General features: G+C 36.8%; 1 protein-coding gene across 1 annotated transcript in view; it reads left to right on the plus strand.

Moving 5' to 3' along the window:
• The window catches only part of HSF5 (heat shock transcription factor 5), a 39833-nt gene extending 22569 nt beyond the window's left edge, over positions 1–17264 (plus strand). The window contains exons 3-6 of the mRNA XM_044000209.1: positions 2845–2942; positions 5359–5892; positions 7784–7961; positions 17194–17264. Of these exons, the coding sequence (XP_043856144.1) occupies positions 2845–2942; positions 5359–5892; positions 7784–7961; positions 17194–17264 (881 nt within the window). The remainder of the gene's footprint in view (positions 1–2844; positions 2943–5358; positions 5893–7783; positions 7962–17193) is intronic.
• Positions 17265–18943: the final 1679 nt, after the last annotated feature.

An 18943-nucleotide genomic window follows, 5' to 3' on the forward strand; every position in this document is an offset into this window, starting at 1 on the left:
AGGGTTGCTTTAAAATTTTTTTACTGTTGTCTTTTACATTACCTATTAAAGTGCAGTTTGTTAATAAGAGAGGGGATTCAGGAGGGCAAGATGGGAACAGAACTATGAATGTGGATGATGTGTAGTGGTGGAGGTAGGGTAGAGGATGAGAATATATTTGCCCTTTTTTGGTAATAAGGTCTGAGATTTTTTCCCTAGAATGTCATATGCTCCCTTGCCCACTACCATTTCCCCTTTTAGTTACCTAAAGATTAAATCCCTCAATATTTTCTGCTTTGTTCATTTATTAAAATACTATTTTTATGTCATTTTCACTTCTCATAAAGTATATCCTGGACTATAATGTTAGAATCCAAATGTTGCTCCCTTAACTTTGGTAGTAAAAAGAGTTTCATTAGAAAAATCTTTACAGATCTTTTTAATTTTTAATGTTTCATGATGATGTCTTTAGTTGCCATCTCTCTCTGGAGATCGTGTTTGATTAGAGATGATTTCTAGAATTTTTTGGTCTCCTTGTTATGTTAATTGACTAATATCAGCTAAACTTTCTTAGGAAATAGTGATAGTCTGTTAATATCCATTTCTCCATCTATTTCCTATTTTCAGAGTGTCAGTAGTTTGTTTAAAGAGATCAGGTTGGAACCAGCAACCATTAAGTTAATGTTTAAAGGTGATCTAAAAAGTGCTTATTAATGCCCTTTGCTCCTACTCCTTTTTACATCTCTCTGCTACTGTCACTTCAGAAGTGCCTACACACAGGATTTAGGAGCATTTTATATTTTTCTGTGTTTGGTGGCTACAGCCAAAGAATTCATCACCAAGTGACTGACCTACTGGTGATGAATCTTTCCATACCTAGTTAGAATGGTCCTCAGAAAGCAGATGTTGTCTGTTGAGAAGACTAATCAAAGCTCTTCTGACTTGTTTAGAAACCACTAGAGCTTGGCTTCATTACTATAGCCTTTAAGAATCCAGATCAATTTTGACTACCTTAAATTAAAAAGGTTTTGTACAAACAAAACCAGTGCAAACAAGATTAGAAGGAAAGCAGAAAGCTGGGAAACAATTTTTACAGATAGTATTTCTGATAAAGGCCTCGTATCTAAAATATATAGAGAACTGAATCAAATATACAAGAATACAAGTAATTTCCCAATTGAGAAATGGGCAAAGGATATGAACAGGCAGTTTTCAGATGATGAAATTAAAACTATCTATAGCCATATGAAAAAATGTTCTCAATCACTACTGATTAGAAAAATGCAAAAACTACTCTGAGGTTCCACCTCACACCTATCAAATTGGCTAATATGACAAAAATGGGAAATGATAAATGTTGGAGAAGATGTGGGAAAATTGGAACAGTAATGCACTGTTGGTGGAGCAGTGAACTGATCCAACCATTCTGGAGAGCAATTTGGAACCATGCTCAAAGGGCTCTAAAACTGTGCATACCTTTTGACCCAGCAATACCACTACTAGATCTATATCACAAAGAGATCATAAAAAAGGGGAAAGGACCCACATGTACAAAAATATTCATAGTTGCTCTTTTTGTGGTGGCAAAGAATTGGAAATTGAGGGGATGTCCACCAGTTGGGGAATGGCTGAACAAGTTGTGGTATATGAAATATAATGGAATACTATTTTGCTATAAGAAATGATGAGCAGGCAGATTTCAGAAAAACTGGGAAAGACTTACATGAGCTGATGCTGAATGAAATGAGCAGAACCAGGAGAACATTGTACACAGTAACAGCAACATTGTGTGATCAACTGTAATAGACTTATCTCAGCAATACAATGATCCAAGATGATTCCAAAAGACTCATGGTGGAAATACTCTCCACATTCAGAAAAAGAACTATGGAGTCAGAACACAGACTGAAGCATACTATTTTCACTTTTGTTGTTGCTTTTTTGTTATTGTTCTTGTTTATTTTCTTATGTTTTTTCCCTTTTGTTATGATTAATGTGGAAATGTGTTTAAAATGATAGTAATGTATAACCTATATCAAATTGCTTGCTGGCCTTGGGAGGGGGAGGGAAGGGAGATTAGTAGAAAAATTTGGAACTCAAAAATATCTTTACATGTAATTGAGAAAAATTAAAAAGAAAAAAAATATATAAAAAGAATCCAGATCAACTTCATGGCATGATAAAACATCTAAGTAGGGTTTTGTGGAGGTTATCTTACTCTCTCCCTAAAATATTTGCGGCTGCTAAACTGATTGAAACAAGGCCTTCTACATTGGAAATAATCGAGCAGAACAATATCTCTTCCAATGGGAATAAGTAATTTTTAAAGATAATAGCAGGGGCAGCTAGATGGCGCAGTGATTAAAGCACCGGCCCTGGATTCAGGAGTACCTGAGTTCAAATCCGGCCTCAGACACTTGACACTTACTAGCTGTGTGACCCTGGGCAAGTCACTTAACCCCCATTGCCTTAAAAAAAAAAAAAGATAATAGCAAATTAAATGGATGTGTTAAAATATTCAGGAATGGCTTCTTAAAAACCAGTTCTGGGGCAGCTATGTGGTGCAGTGGATAAAGCACCAGCCCTGGATCCAGGAGGACCTGAGTTTAAATCCAGCCTCAGATACTTGACACTTACTAGCTGTGTGACCCTGGTGAAGTCACTTAACCCTCATTGCCCATTTAGAAAAAAAAGAAACCAGTTCTAAACTGTTTATAGTAAACAATATAAGTAAAAGGTCTAAATATTATGTTAAAAATGAAACAGTGAGATTAAACTTTTGATATTTTGCAGCAAAATTGAAAGAGTAATCATACCTAATAGAGGCTGACTGTAGTTGATGTATTTCCTGTGTTTGTATTATAGCTGTACTACAGTGCTGCTCCCCATCTACCCACATGGATGCCCTAAGTAGCTGTGTCAGTCCCACTGCCTCTTCCTATGCACACTGCAATTATTTCCAGGTGAGTGCTGTAACAAAGATTCTCTGTGATTTATTATTACTGTGAATTCTTTTTGGATTAGACCTGTGATTTCATTGGCATATGGGGAACTCCAAGCCAAAAATAAAAATCTCCCTTTACCAATGTAGACAAGCACCTGCTTTGCAATTTATAGTCTTAAAAAAGTTATATGGAGCATTAGGAGGTTAAAAGCCACGTCCATGCTCACACAGCCAATATGTCAGAAAGAGGACTTGAAATTAGGTCTTCCTTACTTAAAGTCAGGCTCTTTATCCAGTATGCCACATTGCCACTGGAAATTCATAGGATCATAGAACTTTGAGCTGAAGGAATTTTAGATTTCTTGTAGTCTACCTCCTCCCTTTTTATTTTACAGATGAATAAATAGTCCATGAAAAGCTAAGTGACTTGCCCAAGGTCACATGAATAATAAATAGCAGCATTTATACCACATACCCCAGGTCTTCTGATCCCAAATTCAGTGGTCTTTCTAAAACACAACGAGAAGAATGTTAATTATCCAAAACTAAGTTGAGGAGTGCATTTTTAGAATTTGTGATACTTTAAGAATCGGATTAAAAAAATGGTTGAAGGTATATTCTTGTTTTGTGTTGTGTCTGACTCTTTGTGACCTTATTTGGGAATTTCTTTGCAAAGATACTGGAGCAGTTTGCCATTTCCATCTCCAGCTCATTTTATAGATGAGGAACTGAGGCCAACAGGGTGAAGTGACTTGCTCAGGGTTACATAGCTAGTAAGTGTCTGAGGCTAGATTTGAACTCAGGAAGTTAAGCCTTCTTGACTTAAGGCCTGCCACTGTGCCACCTAGCTTCTCTAATAGGGTATTATCTCTACTAATCTAGAGTATACGCCTTCCATACCCTAATACGTAATTTGTGAGTTACTGTGGCCAAAAAGGTCATCACCAAGGACCCAATCTGATGATTAGCATCTCTGACGTTGGGCAGGCTGTTCCTTAGACAAAATAGCTCATTGCTAGGCTTCTACTTGAAGTTTCTTCCTCCAGTTTGTTTAGGACCTGCCAAAACTTAAGCTTCACTGACATAGCCTTTAAGACCCCAGGATCACCTCCATGTAACAAAACATCATAATAGGATTTTAGTGGAGAATTGGTTTGCAATATATAAAATGAAATCCAAAATTATACAATAATTTTAATTCCATTAATGAAATTGAGTATCATCAAAATAAACCTGTGATTTATCTAGGTCACTATATTAAATCATAGAGCAACAAAATAAAGAAATGTGTAGAAAAGACCAAAGTGATACTTTTTGCTTGAAACTGAGTATTCTAGGTGCCAATTAGAAAACACAGTTACCTCTGATTTTTTTTTGGGGGGGGGGGCAATGGGGGTTAAGTGACTGACTTGCCCCGGGTCACACAGCTGGTAAGTGTCAAGTGTCTGAGGCTGGATTTGAACCCAGGTACTCCTGAATCCAGGGCCAGTGCTTTATCTACTGTGCCACCTAGCTGCCCCAGTTACCTCTGATTTTAAAATTTTAATTCTGTTATTTCTAGTAGAAAGCCAGTTATTCTCCCTGTATACATTCATCTATTTATTTAGCAGCAACTATGTATAAAGTAGTCATATTTTCAGATTTCAATCACTTTTAAGATCAATATGTTCTTTTTTCATAACCAACTATATAGCTTCAGTTCTTTTAGTTTTTTCTTCAAAGTCAATTATCTAACTACATGGCAATAGGGTAGGATTCTAGGTATAACTTCACAGCTACTGCACAGGAATGCTTCACTATCTTGCTTTGGAAGACTGTTTCCATAGTCTATTTAGGTGGAATGGACAGATCTCTTGTTTCAGTGAATTGACGAGCTTAAAATCTTTGAAATCTTTTATTGTAGTATCCATATTCCTAAAGTGGTATATAATTGATATAAAGTGATATTTCTTGACTTCTTTTTCAGTGTTAATAGAAATACTTGGTAGTAGTGGCTACTTGTGCTAGAGTTCATACTGATAAATGTGTAGTTTCAGTTCAATTCAACAAGCATTTTTTATTATGTACCTACTATGTACTAGGTACTGTGCTAGGAGTGGAGAATAGAAAGACAGTTCTTCCTTTTGAGGACCTTAGATATTTTGACTAATTAGAGACTGCCTTCAAAACAGGGCCTTCCCACCTTTCTTTGTATCCCCAGCACTTAGCATAATACCTGGTATATAGTAGATGTTTAATAAATACTAGTTGACTGACTGACTCTATATGAAGAAATATTCATTGCTAAATAATGGATGGATCTAAAATTTCCCAGTAAACCTTAGTGTGTGATCAGTACATTTCTATTTCACATTCACCGTCTTAACTGTTTGCATATTACTAATTTTTTCTTGGTTTATTTTATTTTTCAATTAAAATTTATTCTGTTTTCCCAGAATCCGCCAATGCAGTCTTCCTATCCGGTTGAATTTCTACCATCTAACTGGCCATGTGCTGCTACTGATGAAAATAAGAAAACTGAAGTAAACTTGGAAGCTGTCTTTCAAATTGTAGATGAGCTGCATTCATCCCCTAAACTGGAGATGGTAAAGGTAGAGCCTGTAGAAAACCAGGGGCCAACTTCCCAGTCTAACAGGGGTCAACATATTCTGGCAAATCCAAGCAATAGCAATGCATCTTCCACGAGTCAGACTAGCCAGCTGGAGCCGCTTACTCCAGTAGGTTCAGATATTACATCATTTGTGGTTGGAACAGAACAAGCAATTACCTGCTCTCTGCCACAGTCACCTGAATATATCTATACCATCCACACTGCTCAGCCTGTTGAAAATACCACTGCAATAACAGTTCAGGAACCTGCAGGAGCCATCCAGCAAGCTCATGTAAAACTGAAGGAACAGCTGAGTCATAATCCATCTCCATCATCAGTAGTATTTGTACAGGAGGGGCTACCATTCAGTGCACATCAGGTAAGAGGTTAAAAAAAACCACAACCCAGCTTGGTAAAGGTCATAGAAATTGAGTGAGTTCAATAGAATCCTTCGTTTTTATCTGAAGTGGCCTATTGGAAATAAACTCTTCAGTTGTGTGTAAGATGAGTTTCTTAGATCCTTCAGAAGAACCATGCCATGATGATTTTCCAACTGTATTTTCATTGTAACCAGCTAGAAGGTGCCAGGAATTTGCTTGGGAACTTATTTGACCAAGAGTTTGGTTAGCTGCTTTTTCCAGATTCTGTTGTATTTTTATCCAGGAGGTTTGCAAGATAGGTGCATTGCCTTGATGGCATACTTGTTACTATTTTACCACTTAAATAACAACCTTTGTAAAAGATGTCAAGATGTCATTGATCTTTCCTGTACAAAAGCTTTGTTGAAAGCTTCCCAAGGATGTGGGATGTGGGATGTGGGATTTCTAGCTATTTTCCAATTTCTGATGTGACTAATCTTGCATCATTCAATTATTTTCCACTTTGAGCTGTACTTTATAATTTTGTTTATCTAATTCCCTTATGTCCAAGTTATAGAAAATACTTTAGATTATGTAAATAAGCACAAATTGGCCTCTGAATACTTTTTCAATAGTAATTTTTCGGGATAATGATTTGCAGAAGTTATTTACAGGTATTACTGTGTCCCTGAAAAGATACCATTCTTGGTAGATTACCACAGAGCTTTCCTGTCTACCCTCAGCATATAGTATGAGTAACTAACTAGGTGTGTTAGACTGTGTTTTCCCATCTTTCTTTTTGACTTTCCTATTGAATTGGAAATTTTGGGGGGTGACCACTGACTGAGGAATGACAAAGGATGAAAGAAAGTTTCTTTATTGGTTCTAGTCCATGACCATAAAACTAAGAAGCTTTGGTTTTACAGAGTTGGTAACAACACTTGATCAGTGGTAATGCATCAAGATGAACATACCTTTTTTGTAAGTTAATGTTACAAGTTACTTCCTACTTTATGTTGTACACCAGATCTTTGCCAGAACTTATGGTTCTTGAAAACTTAAATCTGTAGTTTTTGCTGGGGATTTCCAAGAGAACTATTTAGCAGCTTTTTTCAGTTCTCTTCCAATTTTAGTTCCACATTCTTTTTAGTTTCTGTCCCTTCCATGTGTCTTTGAGTGTGGAGAATTGGGCCCTAGGGTGTTCTGTATTTGAAATATATTGTAAACTTGATAGACCAAAAGTGAGGTCCAGAAATAATATCTGTTAGATATCTTCCTGTGCTATATTTTCTATTTCAAATAAGCTAGTGGAAAGGGCAAGTCACGTTGTACTGTCTGTTAGCTTTTATATCTCTGCCCAAAAGTTTTGGCTTTCATAGTTTAGAACTACATTCCTGCACAAAGTTGCAGTTATTTCAGTAAATAGGTTTTTTCAGTGTCATAAATTCTAAAAGTTACATGCTAGCAGAAAATTAGCATTTTTCTTTTCTTTCACTGTTTATAGCTGCTATGTTTGTCAGTTGCCTTTATTTTATTATGTAATTTAGCTTTGAAATAAAATCACAAACAGACAGTGGGTGTAGTTTAGAAAATTGGAGACCATAACCTAGTGGTTTAGTTTGCCAAGGATTACTTAGGTATCCTAAGAGAGAAACTTATTGGTTTTAAGCAGATATTCAGTTTTCTTAAATACTTCATAAATGATACATCTGTTTTATCCCACTGAATATACAGATAGCTCCATTGATAAAAAATGGAAGCTTATGCCTTGCTTAGGAATGAAGAACCACTTATAAGCATACTTCTTGGGTCATGAACCTGAAATAGAATTTCCCTCATAAAAGAAATTAAATTGAAATAAATCCATATAGTGGGGAAGGCTCAGAGTAATGAGTGGGTTTGATGTTTTAGGTGGATGCCAGTATAAAGTGCCAGACCAATCCACCTGAGAATATCCTGCCTTCAGAGCAGATGGGATTCCTTATTTCAGATATGGGGCCAGCCAGCAAACCTAGTAAAGATACAGGTTCATCCACCCCAGCCAGATACAGAGAGCGAAGAAGCAGCTCACAGCAGGGAAAGTCCCCTGGTAAGGATAATTTCTTAAAAGTTTTCGACACTTCTCATGATCAACAACTCAGGATTAAAACTGTCAAGAAGTGAAATGAATGAATAAATGAGCTTCTTTTTGGGTCTTCAGTTTACTATTGAGGATTACACAGTGCCCATTACATTGGTATTGTTCATGATTGTTACTTAAAAGTCTGGTTTTTTATTGGTTGTCCCTGAAAGGTAGGTTGGAATTATTTTTTCCCTTTTGTATGTATTTTGTAATTTGAAAAATTGAGGGATCAAAAAAAAAGACAACTTAAAGTCTAAAAGAATTGTGATTACATAGTACAGGGAAAAGACCAGGCTAAAAGGGTAACTTAATTACTGTCTTCAGGTAACGTAGTGTTATTGCAGGGAGTAGCTGTTTTCTAGTCTCAGATGATAATACAGGAGGAGGAAATGGTTTTAAAATACAGCATGAGAGAGCCTATTGGACCTTTAGGAGAATATTCTGATTACATTAAAAGGGTTATATGAACTGTGACTATAATGTAATGAGACTAGTTTGCTTATAGAAGCAACTGAAGGTTCATAACAGGGACACTGCCAAGTTTTGGTGTAGTAGTTTCAAGGCTCACTTGTTTTATACTGACTATTGAGTAGATGCTGGCATAAAAATGACTTTTAGGGCAAAAATGTGAAATTTTTCATGAAATTAACTCTGCAAATAAAGCATGACATTTAAAATTACATGAAAGGTTTAAAAATATAGGAGAATATCCATCTTATATAAAATGATTATCTACTCACAGGACTGACAAAATTTTTGGAAAGGCCAAAGATTCTGTTCATTCAAGTAGACAGTTAATTGAGAATGTTTGCAGAGTTAAACTTAAATGAAGAAACAGACCTGTTTTGAAGACAACTTGAACATGATGCAAATTTTTCTAATGATATGCCACACATTTTAAGTGATGAGCAGAAATAGCAAAGATTTTACTTATTTTGTCTAGGTTTCTTTTAAAGATAAAAAATGTTTTAGAGCAAAATAATGCCTGGTAATAAAAGTATTTTCTGTTTGGAATTTTGAAGGATTTTAGAGATTATGTACAATATAAAAGGAGTGGACTGTAATTCAGTGATTGGCTTCTTTGCCATGATAGTGCTTTTGTTCACATTGTACTTTCTGTGCAACAGCTTTTGAGAAAAAACTGCATTGTCCATCTTGATCATACACTTTATTTGGCTCTTGATGACTTTCAGCAGTTTTAAAATAATAAATTTACTTTTAAGGGATTAAAGGATGAAGGTTGGCCACCTTTAAATATATTCAAAGCCTATAACACAGGTTCTGAAGGTGGTTCCAACTAGGTTTTAAACAATGGCAGCATCACTGGAATAAGTATATAACCTCTCAAGTTGACTATGGTGAAAAAGACCACAAACATCTCAGTGTATAAATTATGGTATAGTGTGTTTTTAAAATCTCATTACTTTATAACCATACTTCATAAATAATTTCAATATGAAACTAAAGATTTAGTCCAAAGACTAAAAATATAGGAAGAGGATAGACCTTGTACAATCTTAGCTCAGCCTAGAAGCAGGGGAATGGGCTAAGAAATCTCATAAGATATCTTCTAATCTTTAGATTCCATATTAGAGTTCTTAGATGAACCTTGAAGGTCATGTACTTGGAATGATGTAGTGTCCAAACTCTCCTAAAGACAATTTATATGTTCATATAGTATGACTTAAAGGCCTCAAAATTATAGGAACTTTGAATTTTAAAAATTAATATTTTTGTACCATTATAGATGTTCATGGGAAGAATAATTAGCAAATTCCTTAATTATCCTGATTTTTAAGCATCTTGTCAAGTCTTTAAATTGGCCTGTGCCTTGATCAGAGGCATTGGCAGATAAAATTCTTGACTGGACTGGCTTTGGGTTCCTGGTATGAAATGAAAGACCTGTTAAATTCAAATTTACTTATAAAATCTAAACTTGGTTTCATTTATTAGTAGCAAGGGAGCTTTTGGCCTTAGAATTGAAGTATAGGCAGAAGCAGAATTCATTAATTTGCTAATTGTTCTTCCCTTGCTGGAGCTTAGCCCAACAGTTGATCTACACAGCATAGCTATATGAAGGTTTTGTGGCTTTAAGAGTCTTTTATTAATAACCAGGTTCAGTGCAAGATTTGGATACCTCCCATTGCTTTTTTTGGCTTTAAGAGGACTACTCAACTGATTTTTTCCAGTCTAATTATCTCATCTTTACTGATTTTTGCCTTTAAAAAAGCCACCAAAAAACCTACAGCATTTTTTAAAAAAGCAGTCATTGAATTGACTACTGAAAGGTAAGAATAGCATTGGGGTCTCCCTCTGAGATGGTTAGGTTTCATTTAATGATTATTTATTGAACACCTACTATGTACTTAGCCCAGTACTAAGTGAAGTAGGAATACAGAACAAATGTTGTTAAGGGATTATCTAGTAGAAAGAAGAACCATGCCTAGATTCCCTTTCCCAGAGAATAAAAATGAGGTACATGGTCTTCAGATACTACTCCCTGACCCTTGTTACCATGTTCTGACCCAGAAAACTGAGAAATATGTCAATTTATTCCCAGCTCTGTTGCCATCTCTTTATAGCCTCATAGAGACAAGAAGTAGCCTTAGTTTAAGACAGTATTATCATTTCTCTTAGCTCTGTACCCAGAGTAGGAGATCAGGGTAGAAGGATAGACATGATAGAAAAAACCCTCCTGCCAGCCCTAGCTGAAAACCTAATTGTATTATGCTTGTTGACAGCTAGTTTGGATACTTCATACTAGGTACCTTTGCCTTTTTGGTCATTGTCAGAATTAAACCAGGGAAAGCACAATCTTCTTTGAAGGAAAAATTGATTTCTAAATCTGAAAAAATATCAGCATAGAAAATATCTGCAATGGCTAGTAGCATATTGTAAAAATATACTTTTAAATTCCATCTAACGTAGTTCAAATACTACCTGCGGAGTAACTTTTGGGTCTTAATCTGACATAGTTACTTGACATAAAGATTTACATTCCCCCCTTTTTTGTGCATCATCAGATTACATTGATTCAGCCCATTAATTCAGTGTTAAGTGTTGTATATATGCAAACTGTTTCAAGTCCCCAGCTTTTTTGTTTCAAATAGGCACCTTACCCTGCTCTCTCAGTGCTTTAGGCTACGCACATAGTGCTTTGAGTTATAGATTCAGAGTATAATGGTGAAGAGAATAACATTATATTATCTTATTATGAGTCTCATCCATATAGCATATCTGAAACCTGTATTTCCTTAGCATCTCAGATATTCTGACTCCTGTCACAGTACCCAATCTTTCTTTGGAGCCTGGCTGGGGCAATTTTCTTCTGAGTAAGAGGGTAACATATCTTTAGAATAGAAGCTTTTCAGGAAGCTATTTTTCTGAATGACCCGAGGGAAGGTGGTATTATTGTAATGGCAGTTTATTCACTTTCTGTGAGTAGTAGTATGCTTATATATGACCCTGTGCTATTTTAGGTGAGTTTTCAAGGTTACTGTTTGACTATATCCTTTCCTATTCTCATTATACTCTATTTTCCTGACTTGGAGGGGAAAAGATGTACCAGAAGATTTAAGTCTCAGCACTCCAAATTGGACAGTTTTCTTTAATAAGGTACAAATTGTGGATCCCTTTGGTGAAGCAAAATGGGTTAGTGGCTAGTAAACTAGAAATTGGGAAACATGGGTTCAAATCCCAGTTCTATCACTCATTTGCTGTGATACTTGGTCATGTCTGTTAACTTTTTTGTGTCTTAGTTTGTCTATATTTAATATTGGGATAATAGTTCCCTAAACTTGACCTACTTTGCATGGATGTTGTTAATATGTCTTTAAAGACCTTTTGGAGGAAAAACACTGTATGGATACATGATGTAGTCATTGTTACCATCCAGAATCACAGCCATTTATGAGTAGAAGCACTACCAAAATTTGACTTTTGATTTCAGTATTGGGAGAAAGTCAGATATAGCCATAACACATACATATACTTGACCTAAATATATAATGTCTACAATGCCAAGAAAATAAAAAGTCAGGTCTCAAAGTTGGGGATATCAATTGGAATACAGTGTATGTGTATGTGTGTGTATATGTATATACATATACATTATATATTTCCTTTTATATCTTAGAATATATCATTGTTAGCAGTAGTATTATGAATAATAAATGGGTTGTAGACAGAGTAGCAGCTCTGGTTTTTTTTTTTTTCCAGATATACAAGTCTTATGTTAACCCTTAGTAAATAGTGAATACTTTCCTAAAGTGATTGCTCTGGTCAGATTCACACTTAACAGTTTGGTGCTGTAGGAGGACCCAGGAGCAAGAGTTGAAAAGTTATTGGCCTCAAGGGGGCAGCAATACTTTAGTACCTCTTCCTCCAAGTGGGTGAGGCCGGCGGGGTGCCATCCTCTTTCACCTCAGTTCCTTCTTGTGCTGGATGGGAGGAACTGGTTCTTTTCAGTGGTCTCATCTGGATAAAGCTTCAACATTTATTTTCTCTGCATTTCTTTTTTTCCCCTTTGTCCCATAGTCCTTGCTCTGTAAAGCCTTTCTCCCCCAACTGTTTCTTGTTGAAGATGCTTCTTCTTTTGGATATGGAAGGGGCATTGAAGGAATCTTTAAAATTTTTTTCTTTTGAAAAAATGTTGTAGAGTGTTTTTTGAGTTTTCTTATTTTTATTACATTAAAATGGTATCATTAAAATGTGTGTGGAATTAGAATATTTCTCCTTTCTATTTTGTAAACATGTATTTCATAATTCCTTTTTCCTATAGTAATCGTTTATGGCTGATTTTCCTGTGAGATCTCTTGTGATTATTTGGTACTATGTTGTTTAAGCTATTTAGTTTGTGGGAGTCAGGGTCAATACTTCTCAGTGGAAGATTTTTTTCCTTTGTCATCTTTGCTGTTTGTTCCTGTTATTTCTCTTTTAGTAGGAAAAAGTAACTGTAGTTATAATATGTGTGTGTGTGTGTTTTTATAGAATTAAGGCTTTTGATGGAGCTACCTAGGCTTTATTTCACTTGATCATGCCACTTTAGTGGACTTGTAGATTCCCCTTAGATTTTGATCTTCAGGGGGTGGCTAGGTGGTGCAGTGGATAAAGCACCGGCCCTGCATTCAGGAGTACCTGAGATCAAATCTGGCCTCAGACACTTGACACTTATTAGCTGTGTGACCCTGGGCAAGTCACTTAATCCCCATTGCCCCTCAAAAACCCCCAGCAAACAAACAAACAAAAAAAGATTTCGATCTTCACAACTCTGACAGTCTGTGCCCAGAACTTCCCTTTGGTAAGAATAGGTGCTCAGAGAGTGAGGAAAATTCATGTTAGAGTGGTATTCAGATTGTTAGAATGGGTAACTACATGTTTATACTTTTTAGAGACTGAGTCTCCAAGGTTTATTGCTGAGAAGAGTGAAGTATAATCTTTCTAAAGCTGTGACCAAAACATCATCAGTCATTAGTGAGGAGCTCAAATCATTCAGAAGATTTCAGCCATCATTATAACAGTGCTTCTATTTGTGAGTAAAATGAAGGCTTAGACTAGATGATCTCCATGATACCTTTCAGCTTCAACATTTTGCAAATCTGTGATTTCAATACCATTGGTATTACTTAATATTCTAATATTCTGTTGAGTATTAGTATATTATTGCCTTCTCAGATTTAGCACATCATTTCAGTACCTAAAGTGCTTTGAATATTTGCTTCTCCATTCATTTTGGTGTATCTTGTTCTTGGTCTAATCTGCCATAGACTCATAGCAATTTAGAAGTGGAAGAAACTCTAGAGATCATTTGGTGCAACCCCTTCATTTTACAAATGCAAAAATTCCCTAGTCTGGAGAATGACTCACCCCACATCGTGCAGCTCTTCTGATTCCAAGTCCAGTGCTTTTTTCTACTCACTGTGCTGCTTCCTTAAGTGTCTTCTTGAGCCCCTTCCTTTTTATAGTTAAAACACTTGAGATTAGTTAGGCATTTTGCAAGATCCAAAAGCCAACAGGTGTTTATTAATTAAATGCCTACTACATACTAGGACTTTTAAGATGTGTTAGAGGACCATGTCATTAGGAGGTAATATCATGGCTTGTAGTGAATGGTATTTAAGTGAGGGAGGGCTGTGCAAAGTCACCAGCCTCATTCTCCTCCAAAGCCATCTGGGTCCAGTAGCAAGATATACATCAGGACAACTGGAGATGATCCTGGATATTTGAGGCAATTGGGGTTAAATGACTTGCCTAGTGTCACACAGCTAGCATCAAGTGTCTGAGGCTGGATTTGAATTCCTGACTCCAGGGCCAGTGCCCTACCCATTGTGCCACCTAGCTGCCCCAAGATATATATCAGGATGACTGGAGATGGCCCTGGATGTTTGAGGTTAATTGGGGTTAAGTGACTTGCCCAAGGTCACAGGGCTAGTAAGTGAAATTTGAACTCAGGTCCTCTCAACTTAGGACCAATGCTTTATCCACTGCACCACCTAAATGCCCATGTATTATACCTAGAAAAGCATTGGAGCATACATTATACCACCAATTTAATTCAGAATTTATTGAAGACCTTCTATGTGTATACTAAGTTCTATAAGAGATACAAATACACATAAGACAGTTTTTGGCCTTAAGTTTTGACAAGTGTCCAATGTAAGAAAATACAAAACGAATCCAGAAAACCAAGATGAGCAAATTAAGCATCACATTTTGCTTCAACATAACTTCGACAACTTGGACTATACTCAAATATGCAGTTTATGACGTGAATGGAAAATATGCAGCTTCATGTTCCATTGGAATTTTTAATTTCATAGACAAAGAAAACTGAATGTCAAAGGCAAAGCCCAGTTTATTCTTTAAAGAAATAACCATTTTGTGGTTCTTGGATCATGGATGAAAATTTCATTAAGCTAAGGGTCAGAACATCCCCAAATCATAGAAGGATACTGTCAATACTCCAATACAAGACCTTTCATCTTTCTAACCAACTTAACTACTGTCACCTAAATTCTCTTCTCTGATGAACATGCAGATTTTCCTTCTGAGTGTACCTGAGAATATTCACTAGGTGTAGCACCAGCTAGACTATCTTATTATACATTTATAGGTCTCCTTGCCTGATTGGCAGTTTCATTAACAAAGGGACCTTATTGCAATAAAACTATCATTTCTGGATTACTTTCTGGTTGCTTTCTTTTTAATGGGAGTTATATGTCAAGTGCTAAAAGGCTACTACAAGCCCTGTTCATTAGAGTTAGCAATGTTTATTGCTGGTAAGATTCTGCTCGACTTCTTTTCGTGAACTTTGCATTTTGTGCGTGGTCTTTACCTTTGTCTTTGTTAAACATTCCTTCTCTGACTGCCTTCAGAGCAGGATCATGCTTACTCCAGAACTTCTTTTAGGGCATAAAGTGGCCCAGTGACTTTTTCCTTTAAATTTCTTTAATGTATTACGTCACAGTATTGTTAATCCTTCTCTCTTTGACAAGGAACTGAGGTAGTTAGAGAATTGGCTCTTACAGATGTTCAACATTTGACTTTGCTTCTTAACTAGATAGTCCTTGGGTCCTTCCTCCCAGTTTCCTGCTTCCCAGGAATGTGGTGAAGATTATTTAGACATAATCTGTTACACACTTTGAGCTACTTGAAGAAAGTTGTTATGTGAATACAAGATATCGTTGTTACCATTATTATTGTTGTTATTATTCAGGATGTATTGAAGTCACCCATAAGTGGTAAATTGATGACTCGTTCCCCTTCTGCAAGATGCTGTTAAGTAGATGCTGGGTAAGTAGATTGTTCTCTAAGGGTAGCTAAGACTGAACCTGACAAGATGAATGAGCATCAGACCATAGGGACCTACCTTATGCTCAATGTGACAAAGATAAGGTGCTATTTTATATGCACCCTAGAGTCCTGTCAAAGGTGTTTCCTGAGAACTCATTACCATTCTAATGAGACTGTACTTCACAAACTCAGTATCAAAAAATTCCTTTGTTTCAGTTGGTCATAAATTATAAAGACCTCATGTAGTCTTCTCAGTAGACTTCAGTTTGTTAGGACAAGTTGTGAAGCAGAGAATGTTTCTACAACTTGATCCATGTAGTTAACTTGTAAGACTAAATAAATCTAGGTGGGGCAAGGGCGTGCTGTTGGTCAGTGCCCAGTCTCTGCTCAGTTTCTGTTCATGCTTCTCAGTAGATAGATTTTTCCAAATGTGTCACTCCTTTAAAATGGCCATGATTTGATTTTATGTTATCAAACCAATTCCTGGGCCAAGAGCTCTCTGCTGTCTGCTAAGTGCCCCTTAATTCCTGGCTCTAAGATCATTCTGCCTTACTTTCTCCAGTCTTTATGCGTCATCCTCTCTCTCTCTCTCTCTCTCTCTCTCTCTCTCTCTCTCTCTCTCTCTCTCTCTCTCTTTGTTTTTGGTGAGGCAATGGGGGTTAAGTGACTTGCCCAGGGTCACACAGCTAGTAAGTGTCAAGAGTCTGAGGCCAGATTTGAACTCACATCCTCCTGAATCTAGGGTCAGTGCTCTTCCACTGCGCCACCCAGCTGCCTGCGTCATCATTTCTCAATTGCCTCTGTAAAAGCTCCACTTTCTCTTTTAAAGACAATGTAAATAAGCCTTCCCTATAGCTCTTTAATGTCCACAAGTGGGAATCTTCTGGAGGCTGTTGTCTTTGGAGAAGAAGTAGTTACTTATTTGTAACTTCTTTCCACACCTCACCCTTCTCCTTTGCTAGCATCAAGGAAATAACATTTCATTTGTGGGGGCCTATTCCATACTAAACCCTATGTTGCTTTCTGTTACCACTTCTCACTCCTAAGAAGGTAGCTGAGGTGAAAGAGGCTTGTCCACATCATCAAAGGCGAGGTATTTTAAACTCTGATGGTCCCTTTTGGCCAACAGGCTGCTTAGTAGTGTTTATATCCTTCAGGGCTGTAGGGTCTCCCCATTATTGAGAATCTGATGGAGCAATATAATTTTTGGAGAGCCAATATTAAAGGTAAGACATTTCATTCTGATTCTGTACATCCCCAACCCCCCCCCCCCCAATATTCCCCATAGAAGTACAGATGCACAATGTCTCATCCTTCTTGCCTTAAGAATATGATTCTGTACAGAACTGAGAGTTGGGCTTTGTGCTGTCTGAGTGGTAGAAAGTGAGTTATTCTTCTCTCTTTTTAGATCTCCATCTGCTGGTGGATGTGGCTTGCAAGCAGGAGCACTTTCCAAAGGAGGAAGAATTAAAAGAGTGAGGAATGGATGACAAATGTGACATTGTGCACTAGCTGTCGGCTGGTTTCCTGGAGTCAGGCTGGCCTTGCACATGACACACAGTTGGGATTTTTTTCAGTTCTGTTAAGAAAAATTTTTTTTTGTTCATTGTGAATTTTATTGGGAATTGGTCACTTTGGTATTTACTACATCTGTTCAGTTCAAATTCTTTACCTTGACAAGCTATAAAACATCTAGTGGTCAAATTATTTAGCTACCCAGATCCCTTATAAATGGAAAGCCCCGGCTGTCTGTTACAATCAGGAAGCCTCTAAAAACTGCCTACAACCATGGTACTGGAGAACTTTTTTTTTTTTTTTGTGCTGATTTGTCATCTTGCTACTCCAGTTTGCTGTGAACTGTAGTCAGCACAACTCCACTGAGGAGTTCAGTCTATCTGTTTCAAGTCACAGTGTGGCCTTTTTAAAGAGGATTGTGTGAGAAACAAAGGCATGTAAGGTCACGAGATCACAGGTCTGAAATGGGTCAGGGATTCCAGGGAAGCAGCTCTGGGAAAGAGCTAATTTTCTAAGTGATTAACCAGAAAATGCTCTTACTTCCTAACCCAGAATTCTGTTTCAACAGCAAGGCGTCCGGACCTAGGACCATCCATCACACTTAACAGCCGCTGATTCCTTTACATTAATGGAAGCGTTCTTCCATTTTCATATTTTCCTTTGATTTTAATGATATATTATCATAAATGGTAAGAAAAAATGGTTCCTGTAATATACTGCTTATTTAGATGTCTTCTGAAGAAAAATATTTAACTTGTTTAATATATTGTATTTATAAATACTAGTAGATTTAAGGGTTTAATGGCTATGTATTTGTATTAATATTGAAAGATAGAAGGATAAAGGATGCATGTGTAATATTTCTATTCTGATGGGAGATTGTACAGTATATGAGCAAAGCAGCATTGATATGTAACACAATACTTTGCTTATTCAGATTATATATATGTATGTATGTGTGTATATATATATATAGCAAATCTTAATCTTTATCTGTAGAAAATACAGTACCCAAACTTTGAGTCACTGGTTGAGAGAACTGGTTGGCAGAAGCTGTGCCTCCTATATTTTTTCTTAGTTTACATCTTGGTTTCATTTTCTGAGAGAGTTCTGGGTGGTGGGATAGACTAGAAGATCTTTGTTTTAGCCCTCTTCAGGGTTCTGAACTTGAGCAGTTGGATTATGGGGCTAGATTTGAGGTTTATCTCCCTACAGGATTTATTCTTGGCTGCTCATTCTTCGTGGTTCACTCCTGTCCCATAAAGCAAAGCAAAACCCCCCAAATGCCATCTCATGACTGCTAGAAGCTTTCAGATTTCAAACCATTAAAATACACTAGACTTGCCTTCTTGAATTATGCCTCAGTTTGCCTAGTGAGTACCTGAAAACATGAAACTCATTAAAAACAAAAGGTACACAATGACATGGCAGGTGTATTCTGCCAGCTATGTGGGTGTCCTGAATTAATTTCTGAGATCCCATTGTTTATAAGGGTTGATTACAAACCTTGGAACTGTTATGGAAACCAAGCTTTCTGGAAAAGGATCAACTCTACAGTGACTTCAGCAAGTCCGGCTGGAAAGTAGGTCCTTATGGGTGAAATACCCATCTAATCGGGCTAGTAGATGTCCATGTGATGGGTA

The sequence above is a fragment of the Dromiciops gliroides genome, chromosome 4, assembly GCF_019393635.1.
Source record: "Dromiciops gliroides isolate mDroGli1 chromosome 4, mDroGli1.pri, whole genome shotgun sequence".
NCBI classification, from domain to species: Eukaryota; Metazoa; Chordata; class Mammalia; order Microbiotheria; family Microbiotheriidae; genus Dromiciops; species Dromiciops gliroides.